Source organism: Conger conger, chromosome 4 (genome assembly GCF_963514075.1).
Source record: "Conger conger chromosome 4, fConCon1.1, whole genome shotgun sequence".
Taxonomy (NCBI): domain Eukaryota; kingdom Metazoa; phylum Chordata; class Actinopteri; order Anguilliformes; family Congridae; genus Conger; species Conger conger.
In genome coordinates, this window is record NC_083763.1 from 13,127,063 (window position 1) to 13,154,808 (window position 27,746).

The 27,746-nt window shown below is 46.2% G+C and overlaps 1 protein-coding gene across 1 annotated transcript; it reads right to left on the minus strand.

The window, feature by feature from the left end:
* On the minus strand, window positions 1-27,730 carry colgalt2b (collagen beta(1-O)galactosyltransferase 2b). Its single transcript, XM_061239454.1, has 12 exons — window positions 27,571-27,730; window positions 10,973-11,083; window positions 10,356-10,473; window positions 9,483-9,617; window positions 8,913-9,117; window positions 7,663-7,782; window positions 6,807-6,880; window positions 6,228-6,334; window positions 5,685-5,817; window positions 4,279-4,406; window positions 2,274-2,480; window positions 1-432 (listed from the first exon to the last, which is right to left on the minus strand). The coding sequence occupies exons 1-12, from the start codon at window positions 27,666-27,668 to the stop codon at window positions 159-161; spliced, it is 1,710 nt and encodes a 569-aa protein (XP_061095438.1). The 5' UTR covers window positions 27,669-27,730; the 3' UTR covers window positions 1-158.
* Window positions 27,731-27,746: the final 16 nt, after the last annotated feature.

Below are 27,746 nucleotides of genomic sequence, written 5' to 3' on the forward strand. Positions count from 1 at the left end.
TGTCCGTGTGTATGTGTGAGAGTGTGTTATTATGTCCGTGTGTGTGTGTGAGAGTGTGTTATTATGTCCGTGTGTGTGTGTGAGAGTGTGTCTGAGACAGTATTCGTACGCCCGTGCGCTCGTGTGTCCGTGCGGGAGCCCCTCCCTCGGGGGGGAGTTCAGAGTTCGTCACGAGAGGCGCGGGAGGCGGGGGGGGGCGTGTCCCCGGTCACGCTGTTCTGGGCGATGGGGCGTATGCGGTCCTGCTGCGCGGTCTTGGCGGCGTGCTGCCGGTCCCAGTCCGTGCTCACCGCCTCGTCGTCCCAGATGGTGGAGGTCTCCGTGTCGCTCACGTAGCCCGGCTCGCCCGTGTAGTGCGTGGGGTAGAGCAGGAGGGGCTCCACCGAGAACGCCCGCAGGTCCCGCCGCTCGAACTGCGCCATGTACTCCGCACTGAGGGGGAGAGAGAGGGGTCAAAAAGCACGCTCTGATAAACCAGGAAGAGAATCTCTCGCTTCTTCCTGTCTAAAATGGCTTCTGAATTTTCAGTAAAAAGGCATGCTACGCAGGATTTTCACCTTGAAAATATTATAAAACAGAGTCACACTGCACAGTTTTCTCTCACACTCCACACATGCACAAACTGCACACACACACACACACACACACACACTACATGCACACTTCACACCCCACTGAAAGTAGGTCAGTGTGAGAGGCTTCCCATGAGTCAGCGCTGCAGAGCTATTAGCTGGATACCTGTGTTATTTATGCACAGCCTGACCTCTGACCCCTGGGTTCCTCAGCCCTCCATTCCCCTGGCTTCCAAGAAAGAGGAAACAGGGTACCCCCGAACTGTGTCCACATTAAACACACAGACACACACACACACACACACGAGCACACACACAGGCACTCAGACACACCACATACACGCACACATACAGACACACACCACATACACACACACACACACACACATACACGCACAGGCACACATGCACAAACACACCACATAGACACGCACACACACATATTGCTCAGCCCCTCCCCCAGCTCTGTGCTCCGTGTGGATCAATGGGAAATCTGTCCCCCTCCTCCCACAGACCAGAGGAACTACCCCGGCTCCAAATTCCAGAGAGAGGGAGAGGGGACGGAGAGAGAGAGAAGGAGAGTCGGGGAGAGAGAGAGGGAGAGTCGGGGAGAGAGAGACAGAGGGAGATGAGAGATGGGGAGAGAGAGTTGGCAGGGGAACAAGGCGAGAGGGAGAGAGAGGGAGGGTAGGAGAACAGGGAGAAATGGAGAGAGGGAAGAAGAGAAGAAGGGAAGGGCAGGGTGGAGGAGGGAGGGGAGAACGGTGCAGGATTCCCCGCAGGAGGAAGTGCAGTAACAGGGGGCCATTGTGGAGGCGGTGGGGACACCGGACCCATTGATACCCCTGAACAATTCAGGCCCTGTGTCTGATCCCCCACCTCAGGAGCCAGGGCTGTGTGTGAGCGAGAACTCGAGTGTGAGTGCAACATGAGAGCCTGTGTGTGTGTGCCTGTGTGTGTGTGTGTGCGTGTCGGTGTGTATGAGTGTGCGTGTGCGTGTCTGTGTGTGTGTGTGTGTGCGTGTCTGTGTGTGTGTGTCTGTGTCAGTCACACAGACATACATGTGTCCACAGAGAGCACGGTGTTATGTGTCAGACCTGTCTATCAGTCTGACAGTCTTTCTGTGCAGAGGAGTATGAAGAAAATGGGATCTTCATGCACACGGTATTAAATGCCCCTGATAAAACTGGACTCATTGAACACAATGTTTTGAGCTGGAAAGGTTCCATAAACACAGCGATACCTGAAGCAGCATAACCCGTGCTGCTGTCCTGCCATTACACTGCATGCTCTGATCCAGAGACAGGCCTTCTGAGTGTCTGTCTCCCAGTGCGTCTGACTGTGTGTGTCTGTCTGTCTGTCTCTGTGTATGTCTGCCTGTCTGTGTCTGTCTGTGTGTGTCCGTGTGTGGCCTGTCTGTTTGTCTGCCTGTCTGTCGGTCTGTCTGTGTCTGTTTGTCTGCCTGTCATTGTGCCTGCCTGTGTGTTTGTCTCTGTCTGTGTGTCTGACTGTCTCTCTGCATGTCTATCAGTCTGCCTGTGTGTCTGTCTGTCTACCTGTCTGTGTGTGTCTGTGTGTGTGTCTGTCGGTCTGTCTGTATGTCTGTCTGTCTACCTGTCTGTGTGTGTGCCTGTGTGTTGCCTGTGTGTTTTTCTGCCTGTGTGTCTGGCCGTCTGCCCGTCTCCCCCTGTGCTCACTCACTTCGGGTGCTTGTTGAACATGATTGGCAGGAACTCGTCCACTGGCAGCATCCTGCCAAAGGGGCGGGCATTCAGCAGCTTCTTGGCGCCCTGCAGTGACAGCGCATAGCCCAGCGTCCAATAGGAGTAGTCGGCCACCACCAGGTTATTCACGCCCTCCACTGAGTGCTCTGGCTGGCTCACCTGCATGCGCTTCCGCCCCACATACCTGGGAGAGGGGGAGGAGAGGAGGAGAGGAGGAGAGGGGGAGGAGAGGGGTACGTTTGCTTATGGGAGAGCCTGCATCTGCGAGTCATTGATTGATTGATTGATTGATTGATTGACTGATTTTGACATATTTCCCTTAGGCAACAACCATATACACGTCACATTAATTGGCACTAACTAATGCAGTTGTTAACATGAATTAATAATTTACAAATGCATTAATTAAGCATGAAATTCACTTTTCATCAGTTTTCCATTCAATGTATTCGGTACATGAATATTTATACATTAGTAAACCATAGGATAAATATATAGGTAGTTCAGAAATAAGAGATTTCTCATTCCAATATCAATTGGCATGAACTCATGTAGTTGTTAGCATGTATTGTATGTATGTGATGTCCATCCATCCATCCATTATCTTAACCCGCTTATCCTGAACAGGGTCACAGGGGGGCTGGAGCCTATCCCAGCATACATTGGGCGAAAGGCAGGAATACACCCTGGACAGGTCGCCAGTATTTGTGATGTACAAATACATAAACAAAGCTGAACAGCTTAACTTTTCAGTAGTACATATATCACTACATTAGTTCATGCCAATTCATGTCACCTTATTGTAAAGTATTACCAAATATTTATTATCAATCTTTAAAGGCAATAGTTATGCACACACACACACATACACACACACACACACACACACAGAACAGGGTACACACACACACACACACACACAAACAACAGTGTACACACAGACCAGATCCAGCAGCAACAATAACAGTCGTAAGAACACATGAGGGACGGAGTCGGGATTAGAGGAGGGAGTTTTAGACTGGCAGTGTGGAGAGAGCACGCATGCAGGAGGAAGCAGCCAAACGGGCAGGGAGAGGCCGTTTAAATAGACCCTGCTGTGTGGATGGACCGTGATGGGTGAACATCACTACCGAGCCGAGCCAGCAGCCGATTCAGCCGCAGCTGGGCTGAACTCTCACGGCCCACCTGAACCGACGTGACGGTCTATTCCAGGCCGTGTAAACAAAGTGTGTGGTCTCTTTGGGCAATAAAACACTTAAACTGTGCACTTAAAATGACTGACTTATGCCGACTTACTTCTTATAACGCACCAAATACTAGGTTATGTCGAGGAACTGGAGATTAAGATCTCTGCTGTAACCATCCAGATGGCAGAAAACTAATTCTGCAGATTACTGACAATTCTCAAGGAATTTCTTTATGCCAAAATTCAGACCAGAATTCTTCTTTTGTACATGAGAGCAGACTGTGCTTGCCAACACATTCCATTCAAAAAGGCACTGTCTGTTGGTGGGGTTTTTATTATTTTATCAGCATGTTAAGAGGTACTGTACTTCAAATATACAATAACAGACGAAATCCAGATTTTCTCAGCACTGAAACTATGGACTGCATTTATATAGCGCTTTTATCCAAAGCGCTTTACAGTTGATGCCTCTGATTCACCCATTCACACTCACACATCAATGGTGATAAGCTGCCATACAAGGTACCAATCAGCCCGTTGGGACAACTATATACACAAAAAAGGTACGAAAAGGTACATAAAATTATACCCCTAGCTAGCAATATATAATTAATTTGTACCTTTTTTGTTTGGAAAATGTACTCATTTGGTTCAGGGCACATTTGGGAAATTTGATCCTTCAAGAACAAAAATGTACCTCCACTGTCACTTTATTTCTGAGTGCAGTATGGTGCAGGGGGCTATAGCAGCCTTGTGGTGGTGATCGTGGGTTTGTGTGAGTGCAGGGCAGCCTCACATGAGATCCCAGTCCAGATCGGCCTGCTTCATGCTCTCCATGATGGTCATCAGCCTGTTCTTGAACCTGGGCTCGAAGCGCACGTCGTCCTCCAGAACCAGAACACTCTCCAGACCCCGCTCCACAACCTGGGGGAGGACGCACAGAGGTCCGTCAGAACCGGCCCTCTTCCACAGATAACCCGACTGCCGCGGACACAAACTTCCACCAACTGAGCTACTAGTATGGGTATAATCGTTTTCATGATAGATTACCCAGCATACACCTGGCTCTGCCAGGGCCTGGAATGTGAACGCTGTCTTTAGACTACCTGTGTGTTCACATTAACCTGTCTCCAGGAACTGTACATCTGTCCAGGTGGAAGTATACGTGTTCAGGTGTTGTAGTGACTGAGGAAGGTGTACCTGTGTCCAGGTGTTGTAGTGACTAAGGAAGGTGTACCTGTGTCCAGGTGTTGTAGTGACTGAGGAAGGGAAGGTGTACCAGTGTCCAGGTGTTGTAGTGACTGAGGAAGGTGTACCTGAGTCCAGGTGTTGTCATGACTGAGGAAGGTGTACCTGAGTCCAGGTGTTGTAGTGACTGTGGAAGGTGTACCTGAGTCCAGGTGTTGTAGTGACTGTGGAAGGTGTACCTGAGTCCAGGTGTTGTAGTGACTGAGGAAGGTGTACCTGTGTCCAGGTGTTGTAGTGACTGATGAAGGTGTACCTGTGTCCAGGTGTTGTCATGACTGAGGAAGGGAAGGTGTACCTGTGTCCAGGTGTTGTAGTGACCGAGGAAGGTGTACCTGTGTCCAGGTGTTGTAGTGAGTGAGGAAGGGAAGGTGTACCTGTGTCCAGGTGTTGTAGTAACTGAGGAAGGGAAGGTGTACCTGTGTCCAGGTGTTGTAGTGACTGAGGAAGGTGTACCTGTGTCCAGGTGTTGTAGTGACTAAGGAAGGTGTACCTGTGTCCAGGTGTTGTAGTGACTGAGGAAGGGAAGGTGTACCAGTGTCCAGGTGTTGTAGTGACTGAGGAAGGTGTACCTGAGTCCAGGTGTTGTCATGACTGAGGAAGGTGTACCTGAGTCCAGGTGTTGTAGTGACTGTGGAAGGTGTACCTGAGTCCAGGTGTTGTAGTGACTGTGGAAGGTGTACCTGAGTCCAGGTGTTGTAGTGACTGAGGAAGGTGTACCTGTGTCCAGGTGTTGTAGTGACTGATGAAGGTGTACCTGTGTCCAGGTGTTGTCATGACTGAGGAAGGGAAGGTGTACCTGTGTCCAGGTGTTGTAGTGACCGAGGAAGGTGTACCTGTGTCCAGGTGTTGTAGTGAGTGAGGAAGGGAAGGTGTACCTGTGTCCAGGTGTTGTAGTAACTGAGGAAGGGAAGGTGTACCTGTGTCCAGGTGTTGTAGTGACTGAGGAAGGTGTACCTGTGTCCAAGTGTTGTAGTGACTGAGGAAGCAGCCAATCTCGCCCCGGGTCAGCACACGACCGGAGTATGGGTCCTTGTATCCCGGCAACATCTCTATACCCAATGCCTGGAGCTGGGACGTGTTCAGAGCTCTGAGAGAGGGAGAAAGAGAGAGAGGGAGAGGGAGAGGGAGTGACAGAGATAGAGAGAGAAGGAAGAGAGGAAAACACCAATAAAGAAAGTCAGAGAGGAGCACACTGCTAATGTTGGATGCTGTTCAACGTCTCATGCCTAATTTGTACTCTCAAAAAGAAAACAATGCAGACTCAACTGATGATGTACCCCTAACGTCCACAAACATACACCTGAGCACACAAACTCAGCACGCTTTGGCTAAATCAGGGGTGACCAGACTTATCCAAAAAGGCTGTGATGTGGGTTCAGGTTTTTCTTTTAGCCCAACACCTATGATTCAGCTAATTAACTAGTCCAGGTCTTAAATCAAAGTGGTCTGCGAACGCTCCCACAGCAGTGCATGCTGGGAGGTCAGTCTGTGCCGTACTTGCCGTCCACCGCCTCCGTCAGCGTGACCTGGATTCCCAGAGTCCCCAGCGTGTCCAGCATCCTCGTCCGGCGGTCCAACCGACGCTTCAGATTAATCAGGAAGATCTGAGAGAGAGAGGGAGAGAGGGAGAGAGAGGGAGGGAGAGAGAGAGGGAGGAGTGTTGTTTGCATTGTTGTCTTTATCACAATGTTATTTGTATTCATATTTCACTGTATTCCTATTTCTATTTGTATGCTTTGGCAATATTTACCAATGTATTTCATGCCAATAAAGCAGTTTGAATTTGAATTTGAGAGGAGAGAGGAATAGAGAAGAGAGAGAGAAAGAGAGAGAGCGTGGGAGAGAGGGGAGAGAGAGGAGAGGGGGAGCAGGGAAGAGAAAAGAGTGGAGTGGGGGAAGAGAAAGTAGTTGGAGAACAAGACCAGGGAGAATAGAATAGAGGGATAGAAGAAGACGGAGAGATGGAGGGAGAGGAGGACGAATGTCGCATCCAGGCGAGAGTGATCACCAGGGGCCATTTTGTGCTGATTACAGGGATAAACACTGGGTCACAAAATGGCCGCCGCGCAGCCTCACCTCATCAAAGCCCATCATGTCCAGGGGTCTGGAGGGGTTGTAGAGGTACTGCGAGGGCTCTATGCTGTGGTCGACTGGAGAGACAGGACACCATTATGCAAAGGGTTTATAAAAGATCATATTTATTAGTATGTTCTACAAAAAGAAGCATAGAAAACATATTTAATCTTGACATTAGTGTGTCTTATACATTACAACTAGTGAACTCATAAAATGATATAAGCCAGTTCTATAACACATGCATTTTATATTTTCTGTATTCTCCATATGTGTTTATTGTATGATTTTTTTACAAACCTTTTGCACATGGGGGGAATTTCTCTAGGCGCAAGTATCATTTAAAAATGTATTTAACCTTTATTTAAGCAGAAAAATCTCCCTGGGAATAACTATATATCAGATGATACAATCACGATGGAAACATTGGACTCAGTAGCAAAAGCAGGTCTGCAGTGTGCAGTGTGTGTTCAGTAGGCTATATAATGAACTGAGAACTGTTCACTACAGTTTTACCTTCAGATGTGGCCTTCTCTTGTCACACGTTTTTTCATTTTGCAGGAATTTTCCACCAATTATTCTAGCAGTGGTTAAATAGTCGAACCACCACCGGTGTCCTTTGCCCTCATAAATTTTTTATTTTGTAGGCTGCCTAACCTCATGCCAATGCCATTGTTTCTCTACATCATGTACTGTTCATTGCACACAACATATCCATTCATTGGTGCGAATGAGGGAGTTTCATTTATGAATGTGCAATTAGTAATAGTCTTTGTAAAGCGGCCTTTAGTGTGTCGCTATCTGCAACCGTAAAAAGAGTCGCTATACTGTGCTGTGCGCTACGCAGGGGGAAGCTCACTCAGGGCCTCTGCGACGGTGTGGGAGAAGCTCTCCGCCTCGTCCTCCAGGTTCTGCTGGGCCTTCAGCGGCACGGGGAGGAACCCATAATGCTCTCTGTTACAGATGTACATCTGCACATCTGGAAATGCAGAACGAAAAGTGCAGTGTAAAGTACACACACACACACACACACGCACTCATACACATTTCTCACACACATGCTCACACACGCACACACACACACACACATTTCTCACGCACATGCTCACACACCCACACACATGCACGTGCATACGCACATGCTCACACACAGACACACCCGATATGCAGCGACACATATGCACATAATTCAATGCACACACATGCTGCACATGTGTGCGCAGACAGACACGCACACACACAAACATGTACATATACACATACATGTACACACACATGCACACACACACAAAAAACATGCACACTGCACTAGCTAGTGCTTTATAACCAAATACATACAAACAAATGAGTGCGTTTGTATTTACCTTGAGAGAGAAGGGCTATCATTACTGTTTGTGTGGTTTTGTGTGTGCATACATGCTTGCGTGTGTCTAGTTTTTTTTCCATGTACTCTGTTGATCCGCTCTGTAATAGCCCTTCCTGCTACAGCCAGTAAACACATCAAACACATTTAATAGCCTTTCAACTTTACATATGGGGCCAATTACACCGACCGCTATCCGACTGATACATTATCCATCTCATTTGGCCACTCTTACATAAGTAGGCCTTTCCATTGTTCAGAGATAGGGGCATTCCCATTGGCCAGAGAGAAACGCTCGGAGAAAGAGCCTTCCCGTTAATCAGAGGCAAACGCCTTCCCATTGGTCAGAGACAGAGGTGTGTGCCTGGCACATTCTCTCCCCCCTGCAGTTTCATTGGAGCCCCACGGAACAGTGTTCCGCTGTTGCTGCAGGGGCAGCCTATAACATTATCGCTAACGTGGTTGACTGGGACCTGGACGGTTAGTGGTTCAAGCCCCAGTGTAGCCAACATAAGTTCATTGCAGCTATTGGGCTGCTAAATAAGTGTAATATAATGTAACCAGTGCGTGCGTTGGCGTAGGCTCTTAACCCCACATTTCTCCAGGGGGACTGGGCCCTGCTTAGTTTAATCAACATTAAGTCGTTCTGGATAAAAGCCTCAGCGAAATAAGTGTAATGTAATTGGCGTGTGCGTTGCCATAGTGTTTCCGCCGTGTTGCCGTGGCGGCCGCTCACGCCTCCTCACCGGCTTGCCGTGCGGAGAAGGCGAACACCATGATGTCGTCGAAGGCCCAGGTGTAGTCGGGGTGGGGCGGGTGGAAGGCCAGGTCGCGGGTGGCGTCCCGGCGCAGGTCCAGCAGGAAGGTGGAGTGCACCATGGGAACCGCGTAGCAGCCCAGACGCTTCCACTCCCGGATGGGCTGGTAGTCCGGCGTGCGCTTGTAGTACCCCTGTCCGGGAGAGGGGGATTGTGGGAGACGAGAGGCGAGAACGTGTTACGTTCCGTTAACACTTTACGCTATGTGGCTGCGGTGGAGGTGTGGTGACTGTTTGGGTACAAAATGGCTGCCATCCATCACCCAAATGAGTTTCCCTATTTAATAGGCTCATAACAGAAAGAGAGAGAGAGAGAGAGAGAGAGAGAGAGAGAGCAGTAGCGAGAGAAAGAGACAGATAGAGAGAGAGAGCAACACAGACAGAGAGAGGGACAGAGATAGACACAGGGACAGAGAGCAGGAGATAGAGAGACAGAGAAAGAGAGAGACGGATGGTTGAAGAGTGAGGAGGACAGGCGGATGGAGGAGGGGAGGGGTACCTGAGGGGTGATGCCGCACCAGAAGTTGGAGTAGAGGGACCGGGACTCCAGCATGGGAGCCACCAGGGTCCTATTCTCCGCCATCATCAGGGTCAGAACCCGGGGGTTGGTCAGGAGGTTATCGCTGTCTGCAAACTGGGGAAATACAAGGCCTTTCTAAACCCTGGGACTGCGGAAGCCAAAAGCCCTGCCCCAACTTTTTCATGTTGAAACAACATCTAGTGATTGTAGAGTCAGGTTATACAGAGAAATAATATCGCTTAGGTGCACCAGTCTAAAATGTTTACGTAGTATAGAATACATAGTACAGAAATCACTCCACAATCTAACAATACTGTTTTACTATTATGCAACCTCACAGCGATGGAATCCCAGCACCGTGTTATCCCACTGTTTTGGAATTCAGGACAGTGTAATCCCACCATTCTGGAATCTCAACTACATGTAATCCCACAGCTCTGGAATCTAAAACCGTGTAATCCCACAGTTCTAGAATATCAGACCTGTTTAATCCCACAGTTGTAGAATCTCTGCTCCATGCGATCCCACAGTTCTAGAATCTCAGCCCTGCGTAATCCTACAATTCCAGAACCTCAGCCCTGTGTAATCCCACAATTCCAGAACCTCAGCCCTGTGTAATTCCACAGTTCCAGACTCTCAGCCCTGTGTAATTCCACAGTTCCAGACTCTCAGCCCTGTGTAATCCCACAATTCCAGAACCTCAGACCTGTGTAATCCCACAGTTCTAGAACCTCAGCCTTGTGTAATTCCACAGTTCCAGACTCTCAGCCCTGTGTAATTCCACAGTTCCAGACTCTCAGCCCTGTGTAATCCCACAATTCCAGAACCTCAGCGTGGTGACTGCGGTCTCACCAGTATGTAGTCGGCCCAGCGTTCCCTGGCAGAGCGCAGGGCGGCCTGCCTCAGCTTCATCACGTGGTTGAAGCGCGAGACAGGCCAGTGCTTCGGCCCCCACTCGTCCGTGTACGAACTTCACAGGAGGGAAGAAGCGGATTTAAATGAACCTTTTACTGGGTTTAACTAATTTCACATTTAAGAGATGGGTAGACATTTGTATTACATTTGTAACGTCAAGCGGAGAGGTCAACTTACGACGCACAAATAATATTGCAGATATTAAACTTAGTCAAACATTTTGGGATTTTAAGTAAGTCCAACATTTTAGAAAACGTGGAGAAGAGCTGTGCTACTGTTCCATTTCAACTGAAAACATCTCAAATTCAATTCCATCCTTGTAATTCCGATTCATTATGAATTCCCCACTTCACTTCAAGACTGGTACGGAAATTGTCCTTGGGACTGTACTTCCCTCCCTGGTTCTGATTTGCTCTCTTCTCTTTGTAGTACGTCGCTCTGGATAAGAGCGTCTGCCTAATGCTGGTAATGTAACATAATGTAATGATTATTATCTGAGTGTGGAATTGGGCCAGTCCTGGTGAGGTGCGTTGTGGGTAAACTGCAGGACTCACCGCGGCTCATCCATGGGTCTCCACTCCACGTAGTGGTACATCCCCTGCACCTCCTTCAGCCACTCCCGCAGCATGGACGTGCTGTTATCCAGACTGTGGTCCGTCGCTGCCCTGCAATGCAACCAGCGAGTCAGTGTGTGCGTATGCTACACTGCGTCCGCTTAACAAAGCTTGTCAATGTGTGTGTACACTACAGTGCGTCATCTTAACGCAGCGTGTCAGTGTGTGTGTACGCTACACTGTGTCAGCTTAACACAGCGTGTCAATGTGTACGCTACAGTGTGTCAGCTTAACACAGCGTGTCAGTGTGTGCGTATGCTACACTGCGTCATCTTAACACAGTGTGTCAATGTGTGTGTACGCTACACTGTGTCATCTTAACACAGCGTGTCAATGTGTGTGTACGCTACACTGTGTCAGCTTAACGCAGCGTGTCAATGTGTGCGTACGCTACAGTGCGTCAGCTTAACACACTGGAAAACGCAACAAAGCATGTTAATGCGTGCCTATGCTACACTGATTCATCTTAAAATACCGGGAACACCATGCATCAACTGCATCAGCTTAAAACACCTGGGAAACATCAGCGCAGTATTATAACAGGTGCGGAGCTGGACTTGCTGAGAGGTTGCCGGTTTCATTCCCATGTGGGACACTGCTGTTGTACTACTGAGCGAGGCACTTCAACCTCAACTGCTTCGGCAAATATCCAGCTGCTCTAATGCCAAAAAAATGCACGTTTTCCTGCTTCCCCAGGGTAAAAGCATCTGCTTCTCATAATGTACACATATAACGCACAGTAATCCCACACATCACATCACCCTTCCGCATGTAAAGGGCGACTATAAAAATCATCCAGCATGATATAAATGAAAACCATCTCTAGTTTGGTTTAATGTAAGGCCCATGATTAGGTGCAAGATGCAACAAGAAATTTATATTCTTCTTAGACATTTTATTATTTTATCCTACATTAAACACATAACCCTTCCAATATTTAACTCCTATTTTGCAAACTAAGTTTTTCATTACCATTTTAGTGAAATATTTTTTTTCTTTTATATTTATATATATATTTATATTATTTTTTATATTGAGTAAATGCTGTACTTTTTTAAACGTTTTTAATATTCAATATTTACTATTTGTCAATATTCAGAATAATAAATATGTAATGCACACTAGTTTACAAAGTGTTTCAATACTTAAATATGCCAATCGTTAAAACAAATGTCTCATAGGCCTACATTTCACAAATATTAATGCAAATGTTCTACAATTATTTCCAAAATGTTTCAAAAATAGTTCACTTGTTCCATTAGCATGTTACACCCAGGTAAAACACTCTACGCAGCAAGACTACAACACCGCAGAACTCAACGTAAAAAAATCACATGTCAAACTAACACTGGCACCTCTCCTACGACCTCAAAAATACAACAGCTAACATAATGCTCTCGAAATAGATCCGCAGGCCCGACTGTGGTCCGTTCGGTTCCCGGACACAGGGCGTCTGTGCTCGGACACACAGTGTCCTCAGAGCTACACTCTGGCTAACGCCGAGGAAAGCTACAGAGCGGAAAAGCGGAAAAACCCGCAGCGCGTAAAAAGAGCAACAAACAAACAGTTTGGAGAAACTGGAGCGAGTCCGTCCTGGGCAGACACTACGCTGCCTGTTAGAGCTGCCGGAGTCAGCACAGCGCGTCCCCCCCCCCCACCCCCGAAACGCCGCGTGCTGCATTTACCGTCTTCCCCCGCTCGCATACGGGAAGCACTGCAAGTGATACGAGCAATTTATCTAATTAATTTAGCTAAATTTGCGGTCCTGGTTCGCCATAAGCTGTAGCCAGGGCGCTGGCTGTGATTACCGGTCCCATGAAAAGTTCTCACATCGGGCTGCACCGCCACAGAATTAAGTTAAGCATGATCCTTCTGTTTTTCTGTAGACTGCCCCCTCTCCCCCTGACTTTGGGCCCCTAGAATTATTACCACCTTTCTCCCCACTTACGACGGGGCTGGCTGCAGTGACACAAATATGCAGGGTTATACACTCAAACGCCTTACAGTGTGCAGCGCTTCAGTTTATGCCATTCATCTGTCCTGTTTTTGTGAGTCTGTCAAAGTAATTGAGCAGGTGAGACAGGTAAAGACAGCATAAACACAGGTAAGATAAAATCAAGGAGGCAAGGAGGCAAGGGGTCTTGACAGGCCTATTGTGCATTCAGACAATCTCACTAACTCAGTCAGATAGACTCACTAACTCAGTCAGACAGTCACTAACTCAATCATACAGTCACTAACTCGGTCAGACAGACTCACTAACTCAATCATACAGTCACTAACTCAGTTAGACAATCACTAACTCAGTTAGACAGACTCACTAACTCAGTCAGACAGTCTCACTAACTCAGTCAGACAGTCTCACTAACTCTGTCAGACAGTCTCACTAACTCTGTCAGGCACTCTCACTAACTCTGTCAGACAGTCTCACTAACTCAGACAGTCTCACTAACTCAGTCAGGCACTCTCACTAACACAGACAGTCACTAACTCAGAATATCTAACACAGCACTGAGTCCCTAACAAATTGAACTCAATGCTGTGTTCAATTTGGTCTAATCTGGCCACAACATCTTCATTCAATCATACTTTAAATGAGACCAAATGAGACCAAAATGTTATGTTCATCAGCATGTTTGGCATTGTAACAGAGGTGAAATATGGTAGTGGGTCAATGACGTTTTGGGGCTGTTTTAATTCCAGAGGTCCAGGTGGTGTATACATACTTACAGTACATACACACATACACACACACACACAGTCTGACTCACACTCGTACCACTCGCACACTGACTACACGCGCACACGCGTTACACACAGATTAAATGAGCTGACCTTAGGAGCGGTCAGAGCCCATTCATGCTGCTTGTTCATTCTGAGACTGAATTCCCCGCTCACCTGGACACCACCCCCGTCAAAGACAGCTCTGTGTTCAGTGGGGGAAAGTTCAAAACAACTCGACTCAGACAGACAGGGTGAGGGACTCCAACAGAGGCGGCGTCTGTTTGTGTTCAAGTCTGTTTGCGGCCATCTTCCAGGACTCCCGCTTACAGCAAGTCTCTCGAAAATTAATATTCATACTATTACACTCAGACAACTCTCTCATCCAGAGTGACTTACTCAGTCTTTTTTTACTTAGAGCCCATATAAGTAGCTGGATATTTACTGAAACCATTCATGTCAATTCACAACAGCTATGCCCCCACTGAAAATCAAACTTGCAACCCCTAGACCTCCATAAGCCCAGTTACCTATTAAATAAAAATAAAATGATGAATCCTATTTAAAGCCATCTGCCAAATATAACATATTACATGACATAAATTTAGCAGAAGCTGTCATCCAGAATGAATGACAATGGCAGAGAATATTCCTCAGAATAAAATGGCCAGACTAATTGCCACTATTATGTAACTGACCATCATTAACTGACCCAAAAGAGAGCAGCTGAATTCTAGATCTGTGAAAATTAGCAGTAGCTCCCAACCCCTTCCCACTCAGCACAATAACCCAGAACCGAACCCAGAGAAGAGTTCTGGAACTCAAAACACTAATCTCCTCTCGGACAGTCCCCCAGTTCCGGAACAAAAAAACACTAATCTAGTTTTATACAATCCCCCAGTTCTGGAAATGAAAGCACTAATCTCCTCTAGTATAGTCCCCCAGTTGTGGAACTGAAAACACTAATCTCCTCTAGAACTCAAAACACTAATCTCCTCTAGAACTCAAAACACAAATCCCCTCTAGTACAGTCCCCCAGTTCTGGAAATTAATACGCTAATCCCCTCCACCGCTAAGCAGCCACAGAACAACAATGCGCCAACAACAGAAAACCAAATTAGATCTCAACAAAAGATCACGTGGCTGAGATCACACAGAGTGAGACAAAGCACAGCAGCTCAAAGACTGGCTCAATAATTCCCAGGAGCTAAAGAGCCGCTACTACACTGCGGAACATTACCCTTCTGAAGTGGAAGGTATTAGGCGAAGGAAAAGTTTTTTTGGCAAAGTACAGGCTCCAGGCCAAGTGTGTGGTTAGCTTCTTCAGCCAGCAAGTGACGCAAAGCTTCAGACTTATATTCAGTTCCCAGCAATTATAACTAAAATTTCTTTGCTTTTATTTAATCTATTTTTATCTGCTCTTTAATTGTTGCATTACTGTATTATCGTTGTTCAATTGGCGGGTAAAGCATAGTTTGTCACAACATTTTTTTTGTAACGGTAATACCTGGCAATAGGAGAGAGGTAGACAGGGTGCTGTTGGGAGCCTGTTACTCACTCCTATTCTGAAATGTGTTGCTGTGTTTTTTGGCAAGATTCACAAATTTGCTGCTAGTAAAACTTTCCTGCCAGACTCAGTGGAACAGTGAGTGAACCTGTTGGGCATGAAAACACTTACATGCCCACACACACACACACACACACACACAATAAAATCACAAATTGTAATTTGTGTTGTGTTTTCCCTTACAATTGATCCAATACACATTATCTATTGTAGCATCCACGGGCAGTTTTAATTACATCTACAATCCATATTGGATAATAGTTTATGATGATTTCTTACTATTTCCTTCCGTTCTTTTAACCTATGCTTTGGCCATGTCAATAACGCAGTTTGAAGTAACAGAGGGAAGGAGAGACAGACAGACAGACAGTCAGACAGACAGATGGCTGTTGCGTAATATAATTTAGTGCAATATTACAGGCAGGTTGTTTATGAGCACATTGTGCACTCTGCCCAAATCCGGCTGTCACCGCCCCAACTCCCCCAAACACACCCCTCAGACCAAAGTTTTCCACTGCGGACTGGAATATTACTGACTTCATGTCATCCGAAAACACTTAACAATATACCCGCACCAGCACAGACACTTAAGAGCACACCCAAGGCATTAATACATAAGCCACATACAGACCAGAGCAAGCGTGCAGACGCGTTATGATATGGTATTAACACTCAGACAGACACAGTCGATCGCCTACCTGCTATCACACACTTATATTCAGTTAGCACAACTCGAGTGCATGGCGCTAACCATGGGTTTGTGCGTATGTGTGTGAGAGAGAGAATGTTTGCTTGTAAAAACAATTGCATGTCAGGCATAACCGGTGTTTTTCCCTTTATCACTGGTTAGAAACACCTGATACACAGGTAATGAGAGGATGTGTGCTTCTGTTACAAGATTCTTTAAACCTCAGAAATGAATACTGTTTTTAAGGATAACTGTGCCCTAACATGTTCCTGTCAGATTAAAGACACTGCTTAAGGCATGCACATGTAAGCAGGTGGGAGTCAAAGGGGACGTCTGATAGACAGAACAGGGAACAGAACGTGTACGTGTGTGGATTTTCCCCTTTATCCAAAGCGACTTACAGTTGATTAGACTAAGGCGGAGACAATCCTTCCCTGGAGCAATGCAGGGTTAAGGGCCCAATGGCTGTGCGGATCTTATTGTGGCTACACCAGGGACCGAACCACCAACCTTGCAGGTCCCAGTCATGTACCTTAACCACTACACTACAGGTCGCCCTTTTTAGCCATGAACACACTTAAGACACAGAAGTGTATTGTGGCATTTTGACAAGAATACACTGCGTGTTGAAACATGGATAATTGCAATAACTTACTTGGGAGCATAATAGAGTGCGCGTCTTCTTCTATTTATGATTGTTCAACATTAGTCTGCACCTTCTTACAGTTTTGGGTGCGTGTCCTCCCTCTCAATCCCCGTTCCCCTGTGTTAGTGCGTGTGTTAGTGTGCGTTAGTGCATGTGTTAGTGCATGTGTTAGTGCGTGTGTTAGTGTGCGTTAGTGCATGCCTTGTGCTTGTGTTAGTGTGCGTTATTGCATGTGTTAGTGCATGTGTTAGTGCGTGGGTTAGTGCATGTTATTGCGTGTGTTAGTACGTGTTATTGCATGTGTTAGTGCATGTGTTAGGGCTTGTGTTTGTGTGCGTTATTGCACGTGTGAATTTGTGTGTTAGCGTGTGTTAGTGCATGTGTTAGTGCATGTGTTAGGGTATGTATTAGTGCTTGTGTTAGTGCATGTTAGTGTGTGCATTAGTGCGTGTGCTAGTTCATGCTTTAGCGCATGTGATAGTGTCTGCAATAGTGTATGCGCTAGCGCACGTGTGCATTAGTGCACTCAATAGCGTGCACACTTGTCTGTCGGCCTGTGTTAGTCCATATCGAAAGAAAAGAAGACATGTACAAGATGTGCATGGTAAATGGCAGGCATTTATATAGCACCTTTATCCAAAGAGCTGTACAATTGATGCTTCTCCATTCACCCATTCATACACACACTCACACACCGACGGCGATTGGCTGCCACGCAAGGCCCCGACCAGCTCGTCAGGAGCATTTGGGGGGTTAGGTGTCTTGCTCAGGGACACTTTGACACCGCCCGGGCGGGGGATCGAACCGGCAACCCTCCGACTGCCAGACGACCGCTCTTACCGCCTGAGCCATGTCGCCCCAGCCATATGCTGTAACGGTCCCAGCCCAGGGTGGAGTTCCACTCCACACACACATACGATGTCATACGTAGATGACCTCATTCATGCTGCTCCTCCCCTTTCCCCTGTCTTGCCTTGCATAGCACCAGCGCTGAGCCACCTCATTTCCTGGGGATAAGATCAGGAAAGGGCAACATCTGCTGCCCATAAGCAAGCCTCCCCAGGGCTGGGCCATTCTTTAAGGACATTCCAACCTGCTGAATACTAGAATAAATAGAAGTTAGGAGGCTTCCTTTGAGCAAGGAAACATGAGTGTATCCTTTGGGGAACAATTTTTTTTTAATTAGTGATTTTTTGCGGTTCAAAAAACACACGTGAATTGTGTTTTACAGTGTAAATAATGCTGGTACTAAATTCACGCCATAACTAATAATCTAATCTGTTCAAACTAGCACTAGGCTAAAAGCATAGCTGACATTTGCAAGCACTTCTTGGGCTACTGTTTTGCAAGCCTTGCTATAGTATTTTGTGTGTGTGTGTGTATGCATGTGCAGGCACGTGTGTGTGTGTGTGTGTGCATGTGCAGGCGCGTGTGTATGCGTGTGTGTATACTGAGCAACTGAAGTTCGGGGAACTATAATTACAGGAAGCCAAGAAACGGGACGGCATACATGACAGGTCCTCTCTCTTACTCCCACTTTCTCTGTTTCTACTCTTTCTCCATTTTTTTGTAGTTTAAATAACTCCGCCTCATTTCTCCCCAGCTGGAAGCCCTGCCTGTCATTGGCCTGCCCCCTCCCCATCTATGCATCTCTCTCTCTCTCTCTCTCTCTTTCTCTCTCTGTCTCTCTCTCTCTCTATCTCTCTCTCTCTCTCTCTGTTTCTCTATCTCTCTCTCTGTGACAAGCCTCAGGGCGCCACCTGGTATTTGGTGATCCATTTATCTTCCCCTATCCTTCTTCATCTATGTGACCTTTGACCCCCCCAGTGGATAAGGCGTGTGGGGGGGTTCAGTGACCTTCACCTTCGAGGGCACTACATATTTTAAAACCCAAAGAAGATGAAGAATGCTAAGGGTTCATACCCCCATCTATGAATATAGTAATACTTCCTGCTAAGTGTCATAAGTTTAAGTGTTATTATTATTATTTGTAATAGTAGTAGTAGTAATAGCATTAGCAGAATAGCGGCAGTAGTAGTAGTAGTAGTAGTAGCAGTAATAGTAGCATCAGTAGCAATAGTATTATTATCTGACTGCTGTAGCTCTGTAGGTCACAGGCGTGTACGGTGCATTATGAACCTACAGTCCATTATTTTCGCAGCAGTAAAATGTATGGTTGAACTTGATAGCTACCCCAACACAGGAAATGCACAGTAACGCTGATAACGTCTCTGTCTGTTGGAGATGGTCGAAGCGCCGTCTCGCCAGACAGGAAAAGAAATCAACCAAAACAGGACAGAACAATGGCAGACTCCTAACAACCCCGGAATCCCTGAGGAAAATAACCCCATATGACAGCACTCAGCTCAAGACCAGCGCACTGAAGAGCAACCGACTCCAAAATGGCAGACAAGCGTCACGCTGACCTGCAATCCCGACAAATCCAAACGAAACCCCTGAAGCTCATGATAGCCTATGGCTGGTGCTGTTTAGTCTTTGTTCTCCGTCTTGTTTCTATGCATTCGGGGAGTGATAACACCTATCTTTCACAGCCACACGGGCTAATTTTACCCCGGAAACCAGAGGAGTCTGTGGGAGCGGTAATCAGAGGAGCTGTTCTGTACAATTACACAGAGAATGGTGTTCTACAAGACAGCACAGACTATCTAAATGTACATTTAGGCATTTAGAAGATAATCTTATCCAGAATAACATACATTCTATACATAAGGTCCATTTATACAGATGCATGTTTACTGAAACAATTCAGGTGAAGTGCCTTGCTCAAGGATGCTTAACCCTTTGAAGAGAAGGTTTTCTGGAATATTTTTTCTCAATTTTAAGTCAGTGTTCGAGAACTCCATAACTTTAAGTTACCAGTAGTGATTCTTACATCAGCATTAAAATGTTCAGATCAGAACTTTCTAATCACATACAGGTATCTGTGACATCACGCCTTAAGTGTCCGGCCATGGATTCAAACCTGCAACCTTTTCAGTTACCAGTTCAGTTTAGTAACCATGGTAACTACAATGCCACTTTTGTCGAAGCGTAGAATGAAGCTATATACTAGCCTAACTTCCAGAGTGTGCCGATAAGATGTTGGCCTTTTATAAAACCACCACACTAACCATCACATACTCAGGGGTGGCATAGCTAGGAATTCTGGGCCCCCTCCTTTTTAAAATGAATCTGTATTTCTTGTGGGCCCTATCCAGCTGTGGGCCCCTAGAATCATTACCACATTTCACCCCACTAGTGATGGCCCCTGTATACACTCTCCACTCCCTTCACAGGTTTGATCATGACGAACGTTCACTCCAGCATTTCATTCAATGTGACGTAAAGGTTCATTTGGCAGATTTGGCAGACAGAGGGTTAAATGTAAGACCAAGTAATGACAATGCATATACCGTATACAGCTAATAAAGTGTTTGTATTGGCAGCGGTTGGAGAGTTTCACCCACGAGAGGAAGGCAGAGCCGGTAATTGTGTTCAGCTCTGCCCAACCCACAACACCGACACCACTGCCAGCGTTCGGCCCCACTCTAATCATAATATCCTCCTCTGGGCACTCCGTCTGTTCCTCCTGCTGTCCAATCAGAAGGGGCTCCAGCAGATCTGCTCCAATAGACTGAGTGACCCTGACAGCAACCATTATATCAGAACAAGAAAAAAAGACATGATTTTCCTCACCGCTGTCTCCTCTGGCTTGCATTTCGGGTTTAGGCTGGGATACAAAGTAAAATGGCCAATGTTCCTTCCTCTCTTACAGTGGACATACTGTACAGTCCCTATTGGAGCTGTATATACTCTGTTAGAGTTGAATTAAAAATGGAACATTTTAACTGTGTATACTGTGAAGTGTATTGTGGCAAATTCATTGCAAATGTGCTATATACAGTAAAAACAAAAATGGTTTGACTGACTGAAGAAGTGTTTTTTCGTTTTCCCGAATAGAACTGGAGATCTGGGCAACGAGGACAGTCTCCAAACACAATGTGTTCACTGGGAGAGGGGCCTTTTGTGTGTGTTTTTCATTTGATAACAATTAGTTCTGGTTATTTCGCAGCACTCTCTAACTACAGAACTGCACGGATTTGGGAAGTCCACAGCGCAGAGACTAAAAGCAGAAAACAGCAGGGAGAGAGGGGACCCTGCACAGCGCTGAATGAAGTATGGGCCGTTCCAGCTAACACAGGACAGTTCTGTGACGATGGTGAGGCTCGCCCTTCATTCCCCAGTGTTACACAGCTGTGTTTCTCTCATGAGGGTAAGAGGGAATAGGCAGGGAACTCACACACACACATGCTCAGCCACACACCCACAATGTGATGTATGCTCACACACAAATCACACACAAATTAAATCCACAAACAGATGTAGACACAAACAGACACATAGTCAAGTATACAAATACACACTGCTAAAATTGAATTTCCACCCCTTTAACACAGCCTTCAAAATGTTCCACTAAAGCTTCTGCTTCTCTCCATCTCTCTCTCTCTCTCTCTCTTTCATTTCACTCTGTTACTGTCTTGCACTCTTCTGCATATTACTCTCTCTCCCTCTCTCGCTCTCTCTCTCTCTCTCAGGGCTGAATGAATGCGTCATTGTACACACAGGCAGTAATGAGCAGCCCCAAAGCCAGCCATTACCTGCTGAACACATGTACTTACTCAAACATGTACATACACACATGCGCGGCACACACATGCACATGCGTGCCTGCACACACATGCACACACACACACATGTGCGGGCATACACAAGTGCACATTTAAACACACACATGCGTGCATGCACACATAAGTACACACACATGCACACGCACACACATACACACACACACAAATGCTGATTCACACACATGCACACACACACATGCCCGCGCATGTGCGCACATACACAGACACACACACATACACACAAGGTCACGGTCCAGAGCAGTGCTGTGTATTTCCTTCTACTTGAATCATTTATACGTTCTTTATCCAGGTGAGCCCCATTAAGATTAAAATCTCTTTTTCAAGAAAGCCAAAACTTCCTGACTCTCTGTCTGACTCCCAGTCTGGCTGATAAACAGTTATCGCTGTTGCACAGTCCATGGACGTCTTCCTGTCTGCCTGTCAGCCAGTTCTCTACTGCTCCTCCGGGTCCATAATAAATTCTGTTAAAGGGAAAAATGGCCTTAAACATATCAATATTATTGCAGACGCCACTGAGATCATACAGACGAGGGCCGACTAAATCACCCTCATGCTAAACAAATACTAAACCTTGTGAGATCCAGGGACCCACACTACATGCCACCAGTACAAGTACAAGTACAGGCATCCTTCATTTGGCTGTGACACCCTGTCAGCAAAAACCCTGAGAGAACACACTTGAAAAGATCAGAGGCTTGGGATTGAGCCAAGGCTACAGGAAGCAGCCGGGCCCTCTGTACAGTATTTCTGGGGGTTCTGGACAGACAGACGGACAGAGAGACAGACAGACAGACAGACAGGAAGCAGCCAGGCACTCTCAATAAGGGGGGGGGCACACTATTGCCAACAGGTATATACTGTATGTCCCACATACTGTATACAGCTCTATTTTAGGGGGGAAATCGGGGTGGCCCCTGGGGTGACCAGTCAAATTTCAGAGGTGGCTGGCTACCCCCTGATGGCTGGGTGCTCTAGACGGACAGACGGACAGACAGACGGACATTCCCCTCTCTCAACAGCACCAGACACACTAAACATCTTTCAATCACCAGGCTCTGCCAAACATCTGGTTTCACACGATAAACAAATATTTTACATAGCAACTTATCTTATACATCGTGCACAAACACTGTTACATAGCTAAACCGACAGTGAGCATCCAGTAAATAGGAGTTACAATTTCTGTTTTTGCTAAATTCCAACCCTTAGACTCCAACATTACTGTACAACAACAAATCTGTACATGCAGGAAGATAAAAACAAAGATTTCCAAAATGAAATTTAATACATTATAAAATTTCCTCATCTAAAATGCTGTTTCCTACTAATTTACAACCTACTCCCAGTTTGTTGGCTAGCTACTTAACAAATAAGTCATACTTAATATAACAGCCATGTGACGAGTATATTAGCCTATAAAATGAAATGCAACCACATCCTGTCATCACACACCTGTAGGATTAGAGAAGAGAAGAGAAGCCTCTCACTGGTCTAACAACATTACATTAATTAATTTAGCAGATGCTCTAATCAAGAGCAACTTACCGTTTACACTCTAATAAAACGGTTCCAATAGGAACCCTGTGATGCCATAGAGGAACCCTATCTCGTTAAAGGGTTCTTTCACAGGCAAAATGGTTCTTTGGCTGCAAGCTTTCACAGTTTACACCTATGATATAGAGGGTCCCATAAAGAACTAAAAAGGGTTCCAAGCCAAAGAACCCTTTCAGAACCCATTTTTAAGAGTACAGATGATACATAAGTGTATTCACCCAGCTAATATGAGCAATGGGGGCAGACCCTGTGAACAACATTCCCATATCAGCGGGTAAAGATGCAACATTACAAACGCATTAGTGCACGTTAACTGTGCTAATCAATAACTCAATTCTTACTGCATACAAACTACATCTATAGCCACCTCTAAGAGGAGAAATAAAAATCAAAATGTAACCTAAAAGTAACAGGGAAGAGAGGGGCTGATAATAAGCTATCTGTACCTTTTCTCCGGGTGTACCTCCAGGACCCACGGAAATGCAAGGGGAATTATGGGAAATTGGCAGTCATAGCATTAGCAAAATGATCATAGAACAAGCCTCTTATTTTTTTTAAAACTTGGAAGATCCTGTGCAATCTAGTTTGGCTTGCATTTAAGGTTTTTCAAGCAAAAATAAAATTTATTCATAATTAAATTTTGTAACAGAAAAATATTATTTAGTATTTATTTTCTTAACAGAGAGCTAAATAAGTCTAATAAATACCTAATAGTTCAAGTTCAAGTTCAAGTTACTTCATTTGTACCCGTAGGTAAATTTGTTTGCTCACTGAGTGTCCTGAAGTACATGTGCATGGCTGTTTCTGTATGGATGTTTCTGGATGGATGTCTCTGTATGGCTGTTTCTCCCATCTGTATGGCTGTTTCTGATAGATATTTGGTTAAATGAATCCCAGAAGGGCAGAGTGATATACCGTACACTCTTGGAGCTCATCCTACGATGGTAAGGACTGTTGTGAATTTGCATCTATTCAGCTGCACGTCAGCGTAATCAATGTCATAAATCGCCGAGATCATTCTCGGTCATGGCCACATTCGGCATTCCCCCGGAATACAAAGCAACATTCGCAGCTGATTTTCTGCTCAAGTGATCTGGAACAGAGTCCCTCAAACTCCACTGCACACACATTTTGAGCTTCAAAGGCTCCGATAAGCGACCGGACTCCAAACGGACACAACCTTTTACATTGAGCGTTCTTTCATACTTTTAAACAGTATTACGTATTTATGACACTCATTTCTTTCTCGATTTGTTTGGCCTTTCAGTCCCGCCCCACATGAACGCACACACACACACACACACACACACAACCACACACACTTCTCTCTTTCACTCTCTTTCCTTCCCTCTCTCCATCTTATTACAGCCTGCTGCACCTGGAATCAGCCTCCAGGGCAGAACAGGAGCAGAATCAGCACCTTATGATTTCCCACAACACCTGGAAGATAATTTCCGACAAGCAGGCAGGCAGGTGTGCGCTACTGTACTGCCCGGCACAGATCTCCCCCCCCCTCAAATCACTGGACCAAGCTGAAATACGCTGCCCGGCAACTGGACCAAAGTCAGATCTGATACCCAATCATATGGTCAGGACGGAGGTCGCCTGCGGGGTCACCCGGATCAGCCGTCCAATAGCTGGTCAGAGCCAGGGATTACTGTAACCATGGGGAGGGGAAGGAAGGGCACCATGTGTGTGTGTGCGTGTGCGTGTGGGTTTGTGTGTGTGTGTGTGTGTGCGTGTGTGTGTGTGTGTGTGTGTGTGGAATGTGGACTGTGCCCCCTGGGTAATTCTCCATCTCCCCACCCCCTTTCTTTCACTCTTTCTTTCTCAGTAATTCCCTGAATTCTTTCACAGCACAGTGAGAGTCTCTCACCTCTTTCACACCCCCTGCTCAGACCCCTCTGTTTGTTTTACACGGCCCTCAAAACGTCCTGGGACTGCAGGCCGGGCTCCTCTCTCACCAAAACTAACTCAAAACCAGCCCCCCAACTGGGGCTGTGCGATATGAGCAAAATATTCAATACGCGATAGCGCTGTTCAATATTGCGATACCAATGTCATGTTATAAATAAATTGCAATAAATAAACAGATGTTGAAGTGTTGCTCTGTTCTAATATCTTCCAGCTTTAGGTATTAGGTACACTGCAAACATAGACCCCAGACAATGAATAGCCTATGCCCATCGAGTAAACCGAATTAAATACATTATTTCCAACATACATTCAACAACATTCATTTTATTGAATAAATTGTCCATGAGCAGTCGATCAATTTAGCAGAACACCCATTTAAATAAATACTATTCATCGCAGTTCAAGCGGTCTTTTGCAATGTGTTTATCTTGCATGTTCATATGTTGATGATGATAAATATACAATATATTGTACAGCCCTGTCCCCTACCCTCAGGAATCAGAACACATGCATGATACACACATGTACACATACATACATGCAAGCACATACACTCACTGAGCACTTTATTAGAAAGTACACCTATTTATCCATGCGATTATCTAATCGGCCAATTGTGTGGCAGCAGTGCAGTGCATACAATCATACAATGAAAAAATTTGATCTAAGTGACTTTGACCGCGGAGTGATAGTTGGTGCCAGACAGAGTCGTTTGAGTATCTCAGAAACTGTTGAATTCCTGGGATTTTCACGCATAACAGTCTCTAGTGTTTGCAGAGAATGGTACGAAAAACAAAAAACATCCACTGAGCAGCAGTTCTGCGGGCAGAAATGCCTTGATAAAGAAAGAGGTCAGAGGAGAAGGGCCAGACTGGTCAAAACTGACAAGAAAGTGACAGGAATGCAAATAACCACACATTGCAACAGAGCATCTCTGAACACACAACACGTCAAACCTCTAAGTGGATAGGCTACAGCAGCAGAAGACTTAATACGTCTAATAAATACCTAATAAAGTACTCTCCTAGTGTATACACATGTGCATACACATACATGCACACACAAACATAAAATTATGAATTGATAAATCCATGCTACTACTGTAATTGAACAATGTTTGTAAAAGCCAAACCATTTGGTGATTTCGCAAGGCTCATACAAATAAATTCTGTTGGAGTGACATTAACTGATTCGGCTCTGAGATTTTTATAATGAACCCCGGTTTACGTCTTTCAGCGAATAAACTGCTCATTTTCTGTGGTTCTGTGGCTTTGGTTGGACTGTGGCTCCGATAGACTGAGATTTGGTGATCTCCAGAATTCTGCACACAGATGCTAACACTTCAGCAGCTGAATTAACGGGTCTAGTTTACAGACCTGGCGGCAAACACAACCTGCCTCTCCAGACCTCATCCCCTGCCTCCGAGCTGGAGTTAAGCCTTTGCTCATTTAGTCGTTTCTCTCTCGGCAGAAGTACGAAGCTTCACAGACGACCACAGTGGTAGGAGGCAGAGAGGAGATGTGTGGCCTCGCGACTCTGTGGGACGGTTAGAAGATCAATGCCAGAAAATACCCTCGACTACACTCAGCCAGAAGACGTAAAAACAGCAAGCGCACAGATTCCATGGTGGGACTGAGGAATCTCTATGGGGATGCCCTCGTTTCGGTTCCTGAGTGCAATACAAGCAAGTAGATTTATTTACTTAGTTACTCGGAGCAAGGGGGGGTAGGGGGCAATGGCTACACATTGCTACTTTCTCGTGGGGGGTGGGTGTGTGTGTGTGTATGGGGGGGGGGGAGGGGGGGATGGTGTCAATGAGAAACAGATGAATATACAGTCCCTACAAACAAAAGGGCACTTTAGAATAGGAAATAGGGGGAGGGGTACACAGGGCAGACCAATATAGCAATGGACCCACACAACTGACACAAGGCTGAAACAGGGTAACACTAAGGCACCAAAAGCTAAGGTGTTCTGCAGCCACAAGTTGACGCTATTTAGGGGCTTATCCTCGCTCTAGGCTACATCTGTAATCTCCTCTCTCTCTCTCTCTCTCTCTCTCTCTCTCTCTCTCTCTCTCTCTCTCTCTCTCTCTCTCTCTCTCTCTCTCTCTCTCTCTCTCTCTCTCTCTCTTCTCTCTCTCCTCTCTCTCTCTCTCTCTCTCTCTCTCTCCTCTCTGGTGTCAGTGAGCCCTTATTCATACGCGTGAAAAAACCGTCCTTAATTGTCTTCCCGCCGCACATTTTACGCATGACTTCCAAAATAGTTACTCAAAATCCGCTGTCAGACCGTTTTAGCATCCTCTGTGATCCCAGAAGTCCTCGCGTCTTCCACAACAATGCCCCCCAAAAGCGCCATTACAACTTTTTTTTCAGCTCGGCTAATGGTTACCTTACCTGGCTGTTCTTTTCCGCACGGAAATGCAGCAAACAACCTCAGCACTATTCCACATCCTCTGAATCCCTTTCATCTCCGTCTAACTTGCAATTAAAGCTCAGCGGCTGCCGTTGTTAACCCAAGCAACAGGTCTCGCGCACGCTGACAGCGGCGGCTCTGTTCTTTATGCGGGTCGCAGGTTTTCATTAATACCCGCGCACCGCCAACAACACAAGAACGTACTCAGCGTCCCGAGCAATAACTGCCATACATATAAAGTTATAGACACGTGGAAATAGATGCGCTGGTGTGTGCACTAATGATTGTAAGACTCGCTTCTCTTTTACTTCTGTCTCTCACCAGATAGCGATCCGATCCTTGGGATAGTCCAGTCGCTCGATACAGCCCAGGTAATGTGGAAGACTGTGCGCCGCGTTGCGAGCCAGGATCGCGATCATTACCTTCGGCTTCAGCAGGGGGGTTTCTGGCGAAACGCGATCCCTGCACGAGAGTAACCAGTTCAGGGTAGCTCCCCG

Coding starts and splice junctions, on each gene's coding strand:
- colgalt2b (XM_061239454.1), bottom strand. CDS start 27,668: ATGATCGCGATCCTGGCTCGCAACGCGGCGCACAGTCTTCCACATTAC. Junction 9,118..9,482: donor GGTGCGGCATCACCCCTCAG/GTACCCCTCCCC, acceptor TCTCCCGGACAG/GGGTACTACAAGCGCACGCC. Junction 6,335..6,806: donor ACATGATGGGCTTTGATGAG/GTGAGGCTGCGC, acceptor TCTCTCTCTCAG/ATCTTCCTGATTAATCTGAA.